The sequence below is a fragment of the Salmo salar genome, chromosome 02 (genome assembly GCF_965601325.2).
Source record: "Salmo salar chromosome 02, fSalSal1, whole genome shotgun sequence".
In the NCBI taxonomy this organism is placed as follows: Eukaryota; Metazoa; Chordata; class Actinopteri; order Salmoniformes; family Salmonidae; genus Salmo; species Salmo salar.
In genome coordinates this window covers 53,888,089-53,904,516 of record NC_138292.1, presented here as the reverse complement: position 1 = coordinate 53,904,516, position 16,428 = coordinate 53,888,089, and the positions used below count along the sequence as shown (strand labels likewise).

Here is a 16,428-nt window from a genome sequence, read left to right as displayed (position 1 = left end):
AAAGTCATCACGCAAAGTGGTTAAACTAGCTTTCTTCTCTTCCCTGTTAAGAGAAAGTGTGATCAATTTCTCCTCTTGTCTATTACTATTGGTAATCCCTACCCAAATTGCCCTCCATTGCAGTTTGTGTATCAGCTATTTGCAGTGGATTAATGCGAGTCACTGGTGGCAAGTGTTCAAATCAATGTTTATTAATGGTTTCTTTAAGTGTTTAAAGATTAAGTAATTAACATATTGATGAACTTTTCCCAAGTTGCCCAGGGAGAAAAGAGCTTGTAGTGGAGAGGCTGAACTGAAGCCAGTTTCAACACTGAGGTGGAGAGTCAATGTTTAGTACTCTGGATTCGCACAGTAGTTTAGTTTCTGGGGGATTTCTTAAATAATGCTTGTGCCTGTAATATCATTATTGCTGACTTTGAATAATGTCATCATCCAGTAGTAAATGTAGCATCTGGGTTAGACTCCAGTCTTTGTGGATAATGTGTAGCTCTTAGACTACATATTTATCTATTTGTAAGAAAGTTATTTAGGATTTTCTGCATCTTCTTATAACGTCTTCCGATTTGTGTTATATCCCTGTTACGTTGAATCAACGTCTCTTATGTACATTTTATACCAGTGACAATGTCTGCCCTCCCTGCAATAGGGAGACGGGTACAGTCAGTCACTCCACGCAGATTGATTTTGCCATTCGACGGCGACCCGCAACAACCCTTTGGCTCGCCATGGTAATTCCCTCTCGCACCTGATAAGGTACCCGATCCATAAGAAATCAATTGTAATTAGTTTGAGGGGGGGGACGACTTGGCTTAGGGGACTCTGCGCTCTCTCTTGTTTTTTTCTCTTTCTGCCGTCTTTCGGCGTACTTGTTTATTATTCTGCCGCCAGTCATCTGCACACCTGATATCAGTTAATCTCCTGATTATTAAGTGAGGATTATTGATGGAAGGGGGAACAGCTGTATTTTGTTCTGCACTCCTATCAAGGACACGAGGTTCTAGATCTATCTATCCTCTGAATAACTTTGCTTGGTTACTCAGTGCTGCTCCTGTCAGAACCACATTGTGTGTGTGTGTGTGTGTGTGTGTGTGTGTGTGTGTGTGTGTGTGTGTGTGTGTGTGTGTGTGTGTGTGTGTGTGTGTGTGTGTGTGTGTGTGTGTGTGTGTGTGTGTGTGTGTGTGTGTGTGTGTGTGTGTGTGTGTGTGTGCCCTGTGTGTGTGTGAGACCCCCTTGTTGGGACTGACGGCTAGCTGTCAGTCTGACAAACGTTAGCGTAGTCAAAGGGAGGTGAAGGTGAGACTGACTCTGCAAGGTGACAGCAAACAAACATTGAGGTGTCGAAAGTTTGCCAAATAAAGTAATTAACGTACTACTAAGGCTACTATTCTCAAAACGAGATATGAAGGAGAGTCTGAGTGGCAGGGTGGCGAAAGAGAATTCTACTTTTCAATTCACATTACATCCTTGCCTTACCTTTCTTTGTGGCTGGCAACCCGACATTCTTGGTCCGCAGCTCAAATTGACTGTAAACATCACAGTAGCCATAGCCAGTAAACACAAACTATTCAAAAATGACAAACTTTTCTTCTAAAACATTACACTATTGAATAATGCAACAATTCACTAGCATGTATGTGCAGACAATTAAAGGGTTTATTTTCATATCTGTAGGCTCCACTCGTTACATTTTAGTTTCAAGACAATAGCACAGTTGCTATAACAGCATGTCTTCATCAAGTAACGTTAGCCTATCAAGAATTGACGATGAACCCTCTCATACAAATATAAAAGGACAGTAGGCCTGCCTTACAATATTACAACAAGCCAGGCTTCATTTTGATCAATATCATGCAAATCATTACATGTGGTAAAAGCAAATTGCGACTGAAAACGAGGGTATATGTGAATTCACCCCAACAAGCTGTTTTATATGGAAGCCCATGACCGCCACCCCAAAAATGTAATACAATTTCCCTTATGATTTGTCAACGTGCACAATTAGTCTGTGCTTCAGTCTGATCAACTGTAGCCTACTGATAACAACCACAGCTGCAGGTAGCCAAGAGAAGCCTATGCGCTCTGATCCCATCTGGGCCAGGGGAAACATAGCGTCATGTTTTTAATAGCTTAAGCTATTTACTTAGAGCCTAAAATAGTCCCATTTATTTGTGTTCTGAGAAAATGTAAATGTGATCAAATGTCGTTTTTTATATTCACACTTCAGGGGGCTAGGCTGCCTTGGCCTTTTTAATCCAAAATCATTGACTGGAATTAATCAATCAACCAAATAGTGATGACATAATGTATGAGTATCTTTTTAATTACAGATGCAAAGGTCTATACCATGCAACCCTGCATACAGCGAACTCAGCCCTGTTCGTTTTTTGTTCGTTTTGGGCCAATTGCAGTTGTTCTCTTTTGTCTGTGTGAAGGGTTTTAATGTTTTCATCCTCCCTAGGAGCAGGAGTTTTCCCAGGATTAGTATTATATATTTTTAAACCATATGATTAGAAAAGTTATCTGGTCCCATCATAGCCTGTATAAAACCCATTAAAAAATGTTGTTTTTTTTTACTGCTGATTTATTACAGTGTCATACGCAACAACTAGGGTCCGGAGTTGGTTAGGCTAGCCTACTACCAGATTAGGAAAAACTCTGAGCCCCAGAAAAGCAATCCCCCCCCCCAACCCCCCCAACCACTCTGGGACTTGTGGTGCCACCTCTGAAATCATCACACAATGTTACAAATGAAGAAAAAAATATATATATTTGTATGATCTCTGCATTTGACATGTTTTTGGTGGTGGGGATGGGCTTCCATAGTTTTACGTGGCTCAGTGCAGCCAGCAGCTACTGCAACAATTTCCGAATGTAACAGGCTATTTACTGCAATTTCAGGTAAAAACTCAATAAAACTAGTCTAAATATATTATGAAAATGCTTGTACATTTCAGCCGTTTCAAAAAAAATTGCTCTGCTAGTACCATTCATACTGTAGGCTCAACAAGACAATAGTGTTTACACTGCCCTGCTTCAAGGGGGGCAACTGTCTGTCGAGTATCGTACACTACATCCAGATGGAGCGGCTGAGACGTAGCAAGTATGCACGTTTTCATTTGAGTAATATGTGTAGCAACCATATTGACCCTTCGCCTCAAAAAGCAAAGTGGAGCTGTAGTGATTCCCTGCAACAATGCACTGCTACCACACCTCAACCCTGGCCTTTGATTTCTCTTGCCATTTTTTTTTAGGTTTTGGTTCATGCTCGGGGTCTCCATATTTGAAAGTTGACGTTCCTGCTCTTAAAGGGGGGATTCATGCACAGACTACTGCCTACTTTTGTAGTCCGTCTCGGGTTTTGTATGATAAGTATTTTTTTTATTTTTTTTATACATTCAAAATCAATATGTAATCCTGTGCAGGAGCTTATCCCCTGCACTAGGCCATTTGTGAGGCTCTTTGAGCTTTGTTACAGGTCTTCTGGCAGCTCTATGCCACAGATTGATTAGGTGCAGTGCCAGAATCCTATCAAATGGCCAGCTCTGATGATGGTGCACACTCTTTCAGGGCCTCTAGTTGACTGGAACTGGAGATAAGGCTGGATGGCAATTCCCTTCCCTCCTGCTGCACTCTGGGTAGAGAAAAAGGAAAATAATAGTGTTAGTATATATTGTAAGTAGGAAGTTGTTATTTGCTCCTGTGCTCCAATTGCACTTTTGTAGCTATTTTGAGTATTTGGAAATAATCTTGTGTTGCATAGCGCATCTCTCCTTTGCCTACTGTCAAAGCACTTTAACCCTCACAAATATGCACAAATCTCTGATCTTGCCAGTCCTTTGTTAACCAGGTAACCCTGAGGTTAAAAGTGAATCCTTTTCAGCAGCTCATTGTACATCGATGAGGCAAATCCACTTCATCTAAAAAGTAGGCCATTCTAATGGTATTTGAATGACCAGAAAACATTATAAATAGACTGGGCTGGTAAGACCTCTACAGGTAATTGGTTACCATGGTTAACTCCTCGCTCGCCAGTGTGGTGTCATAAATTGATTATCCTGTTTCCCAAATTATGTAGGCTCTCCGGCGAAAAGTAAAAGCACTGAATTACGAGTTTGATTCGAAAAAACATCATGATTGGTGTGAAATGTGTAATTTTAGGTTTGGTAAAAAAGCACCCCAAGTCTCTCTTCCCTAAAGCTGCTGAGAAATGCAGCGTCGCCTTCAGTATATTTTCCTCCTCTTTTTTTCTGTGCATAGGGAGGGTCACAGGGAACTGAACCTGTGCATTCTTGTGTGGCTTGCCAACGCTCACATGGTTACCACTGGTGCGCATTGTTAGGGATATCTGAATGAGCACTGGCCATGCAAGTTTTAACGTGATTGCCCGGGGGCAGTAGAGTGAAAGAGAGGAGGAACAGAGTGAGGGTTACAGAGGGGGGAGGGGGGGAGAGCCTAATCCTAAAAGGATTGAAAGTTGCCTTACTCTTTGCTCAGGGTCCCCCCCCCCCCTCACCCCCTCACTCACTCTGTTTTTTGGGGGATTGCGATGGGGGTGTATGTATAGTGGTTTGGGTTGGTTGGGTGACTGTGGGCTGTAGGATCTTTAAGCCGGTGTCTGATTTCTCCCTCCTGCTCCTCATTTGTTCTGCCGTGTCTCTCATCATTCCTCCTCATTGTTTACCTTCCTAATGAGAGGGGCGGGAAGGACCGGCCCTGTGACAGACAGCTACATGCTCCCCTCTGCTCTCTCCCTCTCCCTCTCTCTCTCTCTCTCTCTCTCTCTCTCTCTCTCTCTCTCTCTCTCTCTCTCTGCTCTCTACCTCTCTCTAGCTCTGCTCACTCTCTGTATCTCTGCTATCTCTCTTTGCTCTCTCTCCCTCTGCTCCCCTCTCTCTCTCTCTCTCTCTCTTCCTTTTCTGTCTCTCTCATTGTACATGTATGAATATTTTTCACTGCTATGTTCATGACACATCTTGAATTATGACTTTCTTTCTTGTCCTGTTTATTCATGTGAGCTGTCAAAAAATGTCAGTTGCAATGTAGCCTAGTATTTGCACTCACTTCGGAAATTGACGTCATGCCAATACTACAAGTAGGGCCTATGAAAATGAAGTGAACGCACATTTTTGAAGATGATAAATTGCGTAATGTTCAATATACGCAATTTAAGAGGTGTTAAAAATAGGTTTGACACGTTGCACTCTCAGTATTTGGGTCTTGTAAAATTATTTATTGAAGCACTACTGTTTCACCAACACCAACTTTAGTAATGGTGTCTTCAAGACTTACGTTTAAATGTAAGTTCTGTATCTCATATCAGGGACGTCATGCCCATTTATCCATTTGTGGGCAGAAAAAAATTGAAGATATTGTTTCTTTCACTCAAAAATATCACATTTGTCCGTCTCTTAAATAATATTAGGTGTATGGAGCCTCTGTCTCGTGTTTTAGTCTATGGCACCGCTACTAACTGCTAGCCTGAGTGCCAGTCTGTTTTGGTCATTCTCTAGGCTAGGTAATGATACAGTGTTGTTGAATGCAGAAAGTGCTGGGCACCCTGGCTAAGTGACTATACCCTTGACTCCCCCATTAAGTGCCAGTGTGGGACAAAGAGAAGCTGAGTGCCAGGGCAGTAGGCAAGCCTTGCGTGATAAGTGCATGGTCCTCAAAATTGATATCCTTCTGACTGTGTTATTCAGATCACATTACATGAGAACCATTCTGGGTTTTTTTTATCAACCGCCTACTGTATGGGAAAACTGGACTTCGACTGCCTTTAAAACCTCTGCATCTCATCAATTATTCTCATGGGATTATGCCTTTACTTGTCAGTTTGAAGCCAAATGATCACCATTTTCACCCTCGGTGACAAATTTGGAACGCATATGATAGGCTACTGTTACCTTCGGTTGTAGGCTAGCAGTTATTTGCAGGGACAGTGAGTAGGCTAGCTACCTGTCAACCCATCTGACCTCCCAGTGCCCTGTTAAAGGCTGGCGTGCCTAGGAGTACATGATGCTCGTGCCTCCATTGTGAGGAGGACACCAGGTGATATTTCAGACTGGAAAACTAGCTCTATATGAAACGGTACAGTACATCCCTATTCCACGTGTTTACATTACAGCACAGTATCAAGCAGCGGAGTATCACAACACACCACACTCACTCACCCTATTGGTCATGTGATCTCTAAGCACTTGTAGAGCTATTGCATAGCCCAATAGGCCTGTTTCTTATGATTGATAATAAATCATGTAAAATGGTTCATGGAAAGGATGCAACAATTATCTATTAGTCAAAAAAGTCAGTTGATGAGCAGAGAGATTAAAACTTCACAGAAATGCATCACAAATATGTTTTGAAGTCTCCTGAGTACCTTTAATAATGATTTTATAGTCCTTGCTGTAAATATGACATAGCAATTGACTTTACTGTAAACAAGATTTAGTTTTGTTTATTTCATGTGGTTTAATAATTAGGCATGTTATTGCGATAGTAATAAGTATGGGATTTAATGACCTACTTTCACTTATGGTATAGGCCTACAATTTAGAGGATTAGACTAGGCTACTCTAAAACAAAATGCCTAACATCTTAATAAACAATGCATTCATCATTTTTATATTTTAAAAAATCATACAGTTTAGTTTGATATTGATATGCATTTGAAGCTAAACTGATATGGGATTGTTTTATGCATGATTAGGATTCCAACACGGATTAATTTTCCTATGATTCTTTTTGCATCAAATGGTTTAGGTGTTTACATAGCCTGGATTTATTTCCACTAATTCCTTAAATAGAGCCGAGATTTGAATTTCATGATTAGAATGTTATGGTTTTAATCAGAAGATTATTCATATGGGTTACTATTTCACAACACAATTTCATCTACAATAATGTGCGGATGGAACGGAATGCATAGCACCAGTCTTACTCATACGTATTCTCATGTGCATATTGTTATTCGAATAGACGTTTTGACTTCTGTGGTCGGATCTCATTCAGTTTCAGCTCCGTCAAAGATATGGCACGGCTCCACGTACATCAACAGTATAGTCATTTAATCTGCATGGGAGTTTTCATTGTAGTAGACCTATACTCCATTGACTAATGTAGTGGAAATCTCTCAATTGAACGTTTTTACACTAGTAGCCTATAGGCTACACCTCGGTGAAAGAATGTTTGAAATACTTTAGAAAAAATATAGCCTATTTATAACTTGCCTATAGGCTATTTCGTTATGAATGGCATATGCTATTTATTGAAAACAATTATCACCATTATTTTGACATTTGCAGTTAAACCTGCTGTTATGGAAATCTTTAAAATACAATATCGAGCCTCAAAACTAAAATTCCACATATGTGCATGACAAACCATGATCATTTGATTACTGTCTCCATCCAGAGTTCCGCATTAAGGTGCGCACCTTACCTCTGTGTATTTCCACCATTGCGTAATGCTTCACTTTTACGCGTGTATCCAAAAAAAGAAAAAAAAGCCACTCAAGCCTTGACACCGACTATAAACCCATAAAGTGTTTTGTTTGTTCAAAATGAGGTGCTGGTCTTCTTGCGTAGTGCTATAGCTGTAGCATACATGCCATAGGTATCTTTCTGGGGAGAACGGATTGCCTCCTTGGGTATTGCAGATGTGCAAGCTTTGAAGTCTGTCGCTATTACCGCGCATGCAGGTGTTGATCATGGGTGAATTTTGCAAAGCCTCGTCCACAGCCACTGGTTTTTTTTTATTTTTTTTACAAAAGGCAGAGGGAGAGAATACCTACTCCGTGTGCTCATGCTTTCTGACAACTTGGGGGGATTTTATGCATCATCGTTTTAATAAGCACCGACAACATACACGACCTTCTCCAATCCTGCCAGCTAAAGACACAAACCTACACCCCCCCCCCCCCTTGAGTTGCCCTGATCCCTGGTTTTACGGGCTTAGCATTAAGAAAATTCTACTGCAATTTGGGATTAGGTCCAATACTCTTTTAACAATGGCATTTTGCTATTTGATATCTTGATACTTGTGTGCGATCGATCACATTGGCTTTGACAGGTCTAGGCCTATATGTTGGGCGCTTGAGTCATACAATAGTTGGAGGAAACGTGTGAGATTTAGCCGAGAAATATCGCTTTTGTATTTTTCTCTGGCCATTGTAATATGCATTGGGCCTGTGTGGCCCTGACAAAAACGTATTGGAATTTACCTTGAATTAAAAAATATTAGCCTTATTTCGTTCATAGCCAAAGCCTACCATATAAAATGGCACCTATGATTTTGTGTGAATAAATGTAAAGTGCAAACCTGTTGTCATTCGAAACGCTCTTTGATTTATCCTCCAACCGTCAACAGTTTTTATTTAAGCGCTGTTACATCCTTGTTTCGATCACGCCATTCTAAAGATCAAAAGAGGATGTTAAAATGCCTTCGTTTGATATCACATTTAGTTCACTTATGTTCTTGACAGTCTTTTGATTATTTGCTCGTGATTTATTATTGCAGCTCCGGCTACAATTAGAGTTTATTTTAGTAAGAGTTCAACAAAGAACCAGCCGAGGCTGTTGAAGTAGAGACAGACGCCTCTTGACGGTCTCAACAATTAATCCCGAATATAAATATAATTTGTATTTTCCGTTCTTTATGCACATTTATCTATTGAAAAATGTTTGTTTATGTTTTTATTTTGGGTTATAGCATATAGATTGGTCGATTCCACCTCCAGTTTAATTCATATAAAACTTTATTTGAGAGGAGACCCTCGTTTGGCTGAACAGCACTATTATTCTGAAATGGAAAATCCAAGTGAGGATTATCTCATTCATTAATATTCATGAAAATATATTACACGGTTAAATCAGAGCCTCTTTACCACTTTTGGAAAGTATTCCGCTGCTATGGAAAAAAAATGCTCCAATTTGTTATAAACGATGGTGTTGTTCACAAACAATTACAGCCAAAACGAGAATGTTGAAAGGTGATTTTCTCTGAAGACGCACACAGGGTCCAAAATGCATTACTGCCGAGGGCAGGCAGTTTTCATGTTATTTTAACCAATCACATAGGCTACACTAAAGCTATATTCAGTTTTAAGATATTACATTTTGTTTTAGGTCATCTAATTTATTTTCTTAGTTCGCATTTTTTCATGTAGGCCTTGTTCCCAACTCACTTTACATCATCCCTTTTGATGGGAAAATTGTTCATTCACGCGCTTATAGATTCTCTCTTAGGTTTGTTTTTTTCATGAAAGAAATAAACACTGAGACCTTTTTTAAATTTCCCTTTTACGGTAGCCTACACTTTGTTTTTATGCAAACGCAAAATATACTAGATGCAAATGAAATTAAGAACCACGTAAGCCTACATCTAAGTAGAGCATTCAATGTAATGTCGTTTTTTATTAAGTATAACTTTTTCCAATTGTGGGCTCTCACGTGGTATAGATTTATTTAACAATTTGAAGGGGAGGGGTTTTCTCGCAACCCTCGCAATTGACTGGTTACCGCTGTTGCCTGTAAGGCCGCACGGACGCTTGGATTGGACGAAGTGGGCGGTTCTGCATGTGTCTTTCGTTCATAGAAAGGCAGGGTAGACAGAAGGGGATCAATCTCCATCCGTCAACATTGGCAATCACCTTACCACAGTACAAGACGCACAAGATAATGCGATTGATTTGATTTTTATAATATTTTTTCCAATTGTGAAATTTTCCTCTGACGCACCACTGGGGTTCGGATTGGAAAAACTGCGTTGGTTGATGTAAACTCCTTATTTGCAGTTTGCGTATTTCTCATCCAATTGTGTGCGCACCTTCTTACCGTTGTCTCGCTTTCAAGAACATTTTCTCCATGTGGATATTTTTGATGTACGAGATCTTCTTGGCTTGACTACAAATAAAGCAAATAAGAAAACAGGATCCCAAACGAAGGTGAGTGGTAAATGCAAAGTTTTTGTTGTCTTATATAGGCCTATGTAGTCCTTTTAGGCTACTTCCTTCTGTGTTATTCGTCATTTTGATGGACTTATTTATACAATTGAGCCTACTGTAAGCTATTCACATTCTTCGAAAACTATATATATGTATTTGATAAGACTACGAAGTTTGTATTTAGGTGCAATTTGCGTTGGAAACCGTTGTGAGCTCATTGAAAACGGTCATTGTAAATGGTCCTTGTAAACAATCACGCTCGTCAGGGGAAGCTATCAATAATTACCTGACAGTAAACTCCCCATTGGAAATGTAGTTTTTATGGTCAATTAATATCCTAAATGCTACTTCTGGTTTGGTTGTGCACTTATTATCTGAATGGAAAAACTCTGAGGCCTGACAAGACAAATGGAATGTATATCTTTGAGGTGTTGTTAATTTATTTTGCTGATAAGACCTTTTCTCATAATGGTATCCCTGGAGCTCTCATCTGAATCGCAATGGAGTTAATTTGCACAGAGTTTTTCGACATTTACATTTTCTTAAACTCCTTCCTGCGGTTATGGAAATACAGTGAAGTATTTACGCCTCAATACAAATCCATTAGCTGGTCCGTGTCCACAGCATGGACCCAAGTAGGTCTATTTAGGGGCCAAATACATTGTAGCCAGTCAATGAAGTAAAAAAACAAACCTATTTGTTTCAACCTTTACATTAAGGCACCCCGTCCAATTACTGAAATGCATCTACATATGACATTATATATGCCATCAGGACTGTTGGTTTGATTTCAAATTTGTATTTGAATATTTTTCTAACTTGATACGCTTGGAGCATATTTCAATCGGATAGATATTTTTATTATCAGGATATAACCATGTAATAACAATGAAAACAACTATTAAAATGCATAATTAGTGTTATTTTTTCTATTTAAAAAATAATCTAAGGTAAAAAAACAAACCATTTGATAATGTGTCACATCTAGTCTCTGCTGAAAGAGAATGTTGCATTAAAGGCAATCGTGTAGAATACACTCCAGAAGATGTGGATATTATATAGGCCTAGAATATTTATTTGTAAAATATAATGTCATGCAATATTTTCACAAGCAGCCAACTCCATTTTCGTTTCAACATTAAACTTTGGTCCATTTGTTATTTTACGCAGGCGTAGCACGCCGGCCCTGTATAGCCCATAGGCCTAGACAAACTACGTATGAAATAGTCTAATAAATTGTGCTGATTATGCCATAAAATGGCCTACATTAACAGTGAAATGGATTATAAGGCTGTTTATGTGTAACTTGTGCATGTATTTGTATTTTATGCAGGCTGTTAGGACACTTTACATATTTGTATGCCCAATTATCTGGATCCAAATGCATGCTTTATTTTATTGATCAAAGTCATTCATCTTATCTTGCAGGCCTCTCCATGCACCGAAAATGTGCGTAATGGCGAATGTACTGTTTTTAACGGTGGATGCATTGATCAAAACAAGGGCTTAGAGGTTGCCCATAAGAAGTCATGCGTCAAAAGGAATTAATACACGACTGGCGACAGATTTCATCCGTAATTATTTCTTTACTGTAGTGATGGATGACTGCAACCTGAGTTTATAATTGGATATCGTTTAGCCACGTTAACGCGCCATGTCATACTTTGTTGGAAACCTTTGTAAACGGCTAATCTTTGGATTTTTTGGAGAGGGAATCGTCTTTTTGATTCACTTTTGATACGACTCGCGTAAAAGTTGGAAGTCTCAATCAAAAAGTCCTAAAGGCAACTGGGATTTAGCAACGTTTTGAAATTGGAAATATAAGTTGGCTTTGATATTGTTTCAGGCTATTTCCAATTGAATTAACCATCATTTGAATATAAGGCCGTTTCAATTATTATAATCAAATGTAGTTTGCTGAATTGCTCTTTGTAGGCTACTAAATATAAATGAGTAACCAACATAAATACATATTTTCACATTCTATTCACAATGAGTTTTCCATTGCAGGATTTCATCAAGGGACTGCAACATCGGGGGAATCGAACATTTCCGCACGGACTTTGGTTTCCCCGTGTCCGTTTCTAGCATGATGTCATACCTCAAACAGGCCCCGTACGGCATGAACGGAATGGGGCTCAGCGGTACGGCCATGGACCTACTGCACCCATCAGTGGGGTATCCAGGTAAAACGCCCCCCAAACACTTCACACTAACTGTGCCAAATCCGAATCACCTGTGACGTTATATTGGATAGTTATCTGTTGCTCATTATGAAAAAATATAGCACCAGTTAACACACACTGCTCTCCCGCAATACATTCCATGTGCATCTGGAGAATGACACTAACAAATGCACGGAAACGCATAATTAAGCACAAGTTATTGTCAATCTATAGGATGGTATGATTTAATAACAAAACTATTTTCCGTTTCCACATGTTACGTGACTAAGTAACTTTAGACCTAGTGTGATTACGGTGAAGGCCTATTGTAGTGCAGAAGATTCTGTGATTTATAACTGTTAAATATATATATCTCACTCTTAAGTTATTTTCGTTTTGAAGAAACACTTGACTTTGATTTTGAAGCTAGCTATTTCAGAAATATATGAACATTTTGAGATGGAAGCTTTAAATACTTATATTGAACCTCGTTTGTTTTGATGAACAATGTTTTTTCATTTCGTTTTATTATCAGATCGAAATGGCTTCGAAGAGTTTCCATTTGACAGGTTTCTATTCCATTTCAGCGCATCCGAGGAAACAGCGGAGAGAGAGGACAACTTTTACTCGCACTCAGCTGGACATACTGGAGTCCCTTTTCGGCAAGACGCGCTACCCAGACATTTTCATGCGGGAAGAAGTCGCACTGAAAATCAATTTGCCTGAGTCTAGAGTCCAGGTTTGTACAGAATTGCAATTATATAGTTACTACTGTACTGTAGCCTACTATTGTTTGTGTGAACTTGTTTGCCATTTGTGGGAGCTTGCTGAACTTCCAGTGCAAAACTGCAGCGACATGGCCTATTACTGCACATTTCTTATCAATACTTTACCTTTTATTTTGGATTTGAATGAGCTTCAACACAGTTAAGTATTTATTTGGGCTAAATGTTATGTAGCCTACACTGCAATTCAGCATTTAGCTGCAATTGCATACTACAGGAATAAACAATATGCATAATCTGTTATCATAACTGGTTCTGATAGTTCAACAAATACATACAATTCCATGTTTTAAAATATAATTTATGTTCAGCTCTCACATAAGGGCCATCTTTAGAACTTATGAGCCCCCTTTTGAAATAGGCGTGACAGCCTTTATGTAACCAGCTTTTGTACCCCTCTCACAGGCTTACTGCAATTATGGCAGCTTCCTCTAGAGTTTCACAGATTTAGCTGAGAAATGTGCACAGTATGCAGGGTAGGCAGCCAAGCCTGTACAGAGGTAGCCTGCAAATCGAACACTGACTGCACAACAGCTTCATGTCATTTCCAAGTGTTTGTCATGCCTAAAATGGAATAGGAGAGTCAGTGAATAAAGAATCATGGTGTTTTGTTGACCTATAAGAAGATATTAACGATTGGTTGATAAAGTTGATATTAGTTATGCCTTTACGATGAAGTATTATGTATGCCACTAATTGTGCAAATTACAAAGCATTCAATATTCTCAAATGGAAATAGATATTCAGTTTGTTGCAATCAATCAATGTTTTGCAAATTTGTTTGGGCGGATGTCATACAGCATTTTAAAGTTGACCCTTTGCCTCTTGTTGTGCAGGTATGGTTCAAGAACAGGAGAGCCAAGTGTCGTCAGCAGGCCCAGAGTGGAAACAATGCTAAAGTCCGGCCTGCCAAGAAGAAGTCCTCTCCAACCAGGGAGAGCACAGGCTCAGAGAGCAGTGGTCAGTTCACCCCTCCGGCAGTGACCAGCACCGGCTCCTCTTCCTCTTCCTCGTCCGGTGGCTCTCATCCCTCCGGCCATGGAGGCCAAGGCCTGAGCAGCACTTCTACCTCCGTCACCGCCCCAGTGTCCTCCATCTGGAGCCCTGCGCCCATCTCCCCGGCCCCCGCACCACCCCCTGTCCCCGACCCCACTCCCCCCACCAGTGCCTCCTGCATGCAGAGGTCTGTATCAGGTACTGGAGGCACGTCCTCCTACCCGGTGTCCTACAGCCAGACAGCGGCGGCCTATGGGCAGGGCTACCCCGCCCCGGCGTCAACGGGTTCCTACTTCGGAGGGGTGGAATGCAGCTCATACCTGGCCCCCATGCACTCTCACCACCACCCCCACCATCCGCACCAGCTCAGCCCCATGACGGGCTCCTCCATGTCTGGCCATCCACACCACCACATAGGGCAGACCTCAGGGCACCACCACCATCACCACCCCCACCACCACCAGGCCTACAGCGGGGCCGGCCTGGCCTTCAACTCCTCAGACTGTCTGGATTACAAAGAACAAACGGCCGCGGCCGCAGCCTCTTCATGGAAACTCAACTTCAACACCACCGACTGCTTGGACTACAAAGACCAGGCCTCCTCCTGGCGGTTCCAAGTCTTGTGACTTTTTTTCCTCCTTTCAAATAAGTATTTTTGTTTCATTTTTTTATTGAAGAGCTTTTTTCTTCAAAGCATTAAGAAGTTAACTAATAGTAGAGACAATTATCAAGCCTTTTTTAAGTTAATGTTTGGAAAATTCAAGTAACGCACAGATGAAAAGGCCTGTAAGGGTGTTATCTTCTTTGACCATTTTATGAATCAACTTTAGAACAAGCTTGAATTGGATCCACTCACCCATACTTTGGAACATCAAGGAATATTTTTCTACACATGAACTCTGAAAATTGCCCTCCAACAAGTTTAAAGTATGTAGTTTATCCCTTTGAGTTAGAATTGTTTTTCAGGATGGAGCAAGAGCTCTGTGTTATGGATTTTCCATAAATATTCCCAAGAACGACCAATTGAGGGCGAACCTTTGTCACAAAATTTGTTTTATGGAAAAAAAATGATATTTTATGCCCATGTATTTGATATAGGCCTACCCATTAGAGACCATTTCAATTGAGAAATTAAGATGCTGCTATTGTTTCAGTTTGCTGATATTCAAATTTATGTTAATTCCAACTTGAATATTGTTCATTGTCCGGACTGTAGTGTTGTATTTTGGAAGTTTAATTGCGGCACTTGTTTATAAGGTAAAAGATTTTGCTATTGTTCTTTACGAAGAAAATGTGAATTAGACACGCAATGTCAGTATTCCAATGAAATAAAAAAATGTACATTCGTGTCTTTATAATAAAGATTCGTTTAAAACATGGTTGGTTTTTCCAATGCAAAGAGTGTTCTTATCTGAATGTAGTGGTGCCTAGTGGGGCTTTTTTGGCAGGTTTAGATTACATTCATTGAAATACTTAGACGGGCCTCAGAACTGTATAACCAAAGAATAAACATATTTTAAAAGTAGCATATTGTAAACCAATTGAATTTTTAATTTTTAATTCAAAGGCTAATAATGGACTTGGCCTAAAGATGGTTTTATTTCTTTATCCATGTGCCACTTTACTGCCATTATGATTAGGGCTCTGTGTTTTGCGCAATCATGTGACATGCCTGGATTTGAACATGTATTTAAAACTTTTTCATGTCAGATATTGTCAGATATTTCAGCACCATCCTTAGACAATTGCTTTCATTTCGGGTGCATTTCTAATTTCTGCATAAAGCTTAAAATAAAGGATAACATCTTGCTATGTCACATGATTACGCAAAACACAGGGCCCTAATTATGATTTATTTTCATTATCCCTTTGAGAGAAGTTGTCATTTTTATATGAATGTTGATGAGACAAAATAGCACAGCACCTTTTATTATGAACACATGCATTTTTACCTCCTGTTCAACCCGTCTCTATTCATGTCAAATCAAAGACAGACGGGTCTGTTATTTTGACTGAAAATTCGGTGGAAACAAAATAAAACAGCAAAAATCATGTCCTTAGATTATCCCATTTTATAATAGGCCTACTGCATTGATATAGGGTATTCATTAACAAGTTTGTCTTTTTAAATTGAAGTTGCGGCCTCAAATGGGAATGAAATGGGCCTAAGAATGACAATTGCAATAGGCTATCGGTTCCTATCATTTGTGTTACATAAAGTTACATATTTGTAGTGATCCTTCGTCACAAAATGCATAATAACTTTCAGGTTTTGCGTTTATTTGTTTTGGGGAGTGTAAATTTGGTGTATTTCCCAAGAGATTATAATCCACACTAAGATGCCAACTCCATTATGCGTTCTCAGATGTATTTGATGTTAACACCCAAAATGATGTTCATGTTTATTTTGGGCTCTCTGATTTAATTTGAGGGGCTGTCAAACGTGTGTGTTTTTGGTTTTACTATCCTTGTGTGGACCAGAAGTCCTCACAAGGATAGTAAAACAAGGAAAATTCAGACAAGTGGGGACATTAAAAAAAAT

At 39.7% G+C, this 16,428-nt stretch overlaps 1 protein-coding gene and 1 long non-coding RNA gene across 3 annotated transcripts; one reads left to right on the top strand and one right to left on the bottom strand.

The window, feature by feature from the left end:
- Positions 1–1,631: 1,631 nt before the first annotated feature.
- Positions 1,632–7,888, bottom strand: LOC106585830 (uncharacterized). The gene is made up of 2 exons (XR_001324085.3): positions 7,438–7,888; positions 1,632–3,631 (listed from the first exon to the last, which is right to left on the bottom strand). It is a non-coding gene; the product is annotated as an uncharacterized LOC106585830 (long non-coding RNA).
- A 1,694-nt stretch (positions 7,889–9,582) lies between these two features.
- On the top strand, positions 9,583–15,265 carry LOC106585837 (homeobox protein OTX1 B-like). 2 transcript variants are annotated; one of them, XM_082964729.1, is made up of 4 exons: positions 9,583–9,940; positions 11,951–12,126; positions 12,641–12,844; positions 13,727–15,265. In XM_082964729.1, the coding sequence occupies exons 3-4, from the start codon at positions 12,647–12,649 to the stop codon at positions 14,510–14,512; spliced, it is 984 nt and encodes a 327-aa protein (XP_082820855.1). In that variant the 5' UTR covers positions 9,583–9,940; positions 11,951–12,126; positions 12,641–12,646; the 3' UTR covers positions 14,513–15,265. The 2 variants fall into 2 exon arrangements, with proteins under 2 accessions (XP_082820855.1, XP_014027988.1); XM_014172513.3 differs by having other exon boundaries at positions 9,584–9,940; positions 12,693–12,844.
- The last annotated feature ends 1,163 nt before the right edge of the window (positions 15,266–16,428 follow it).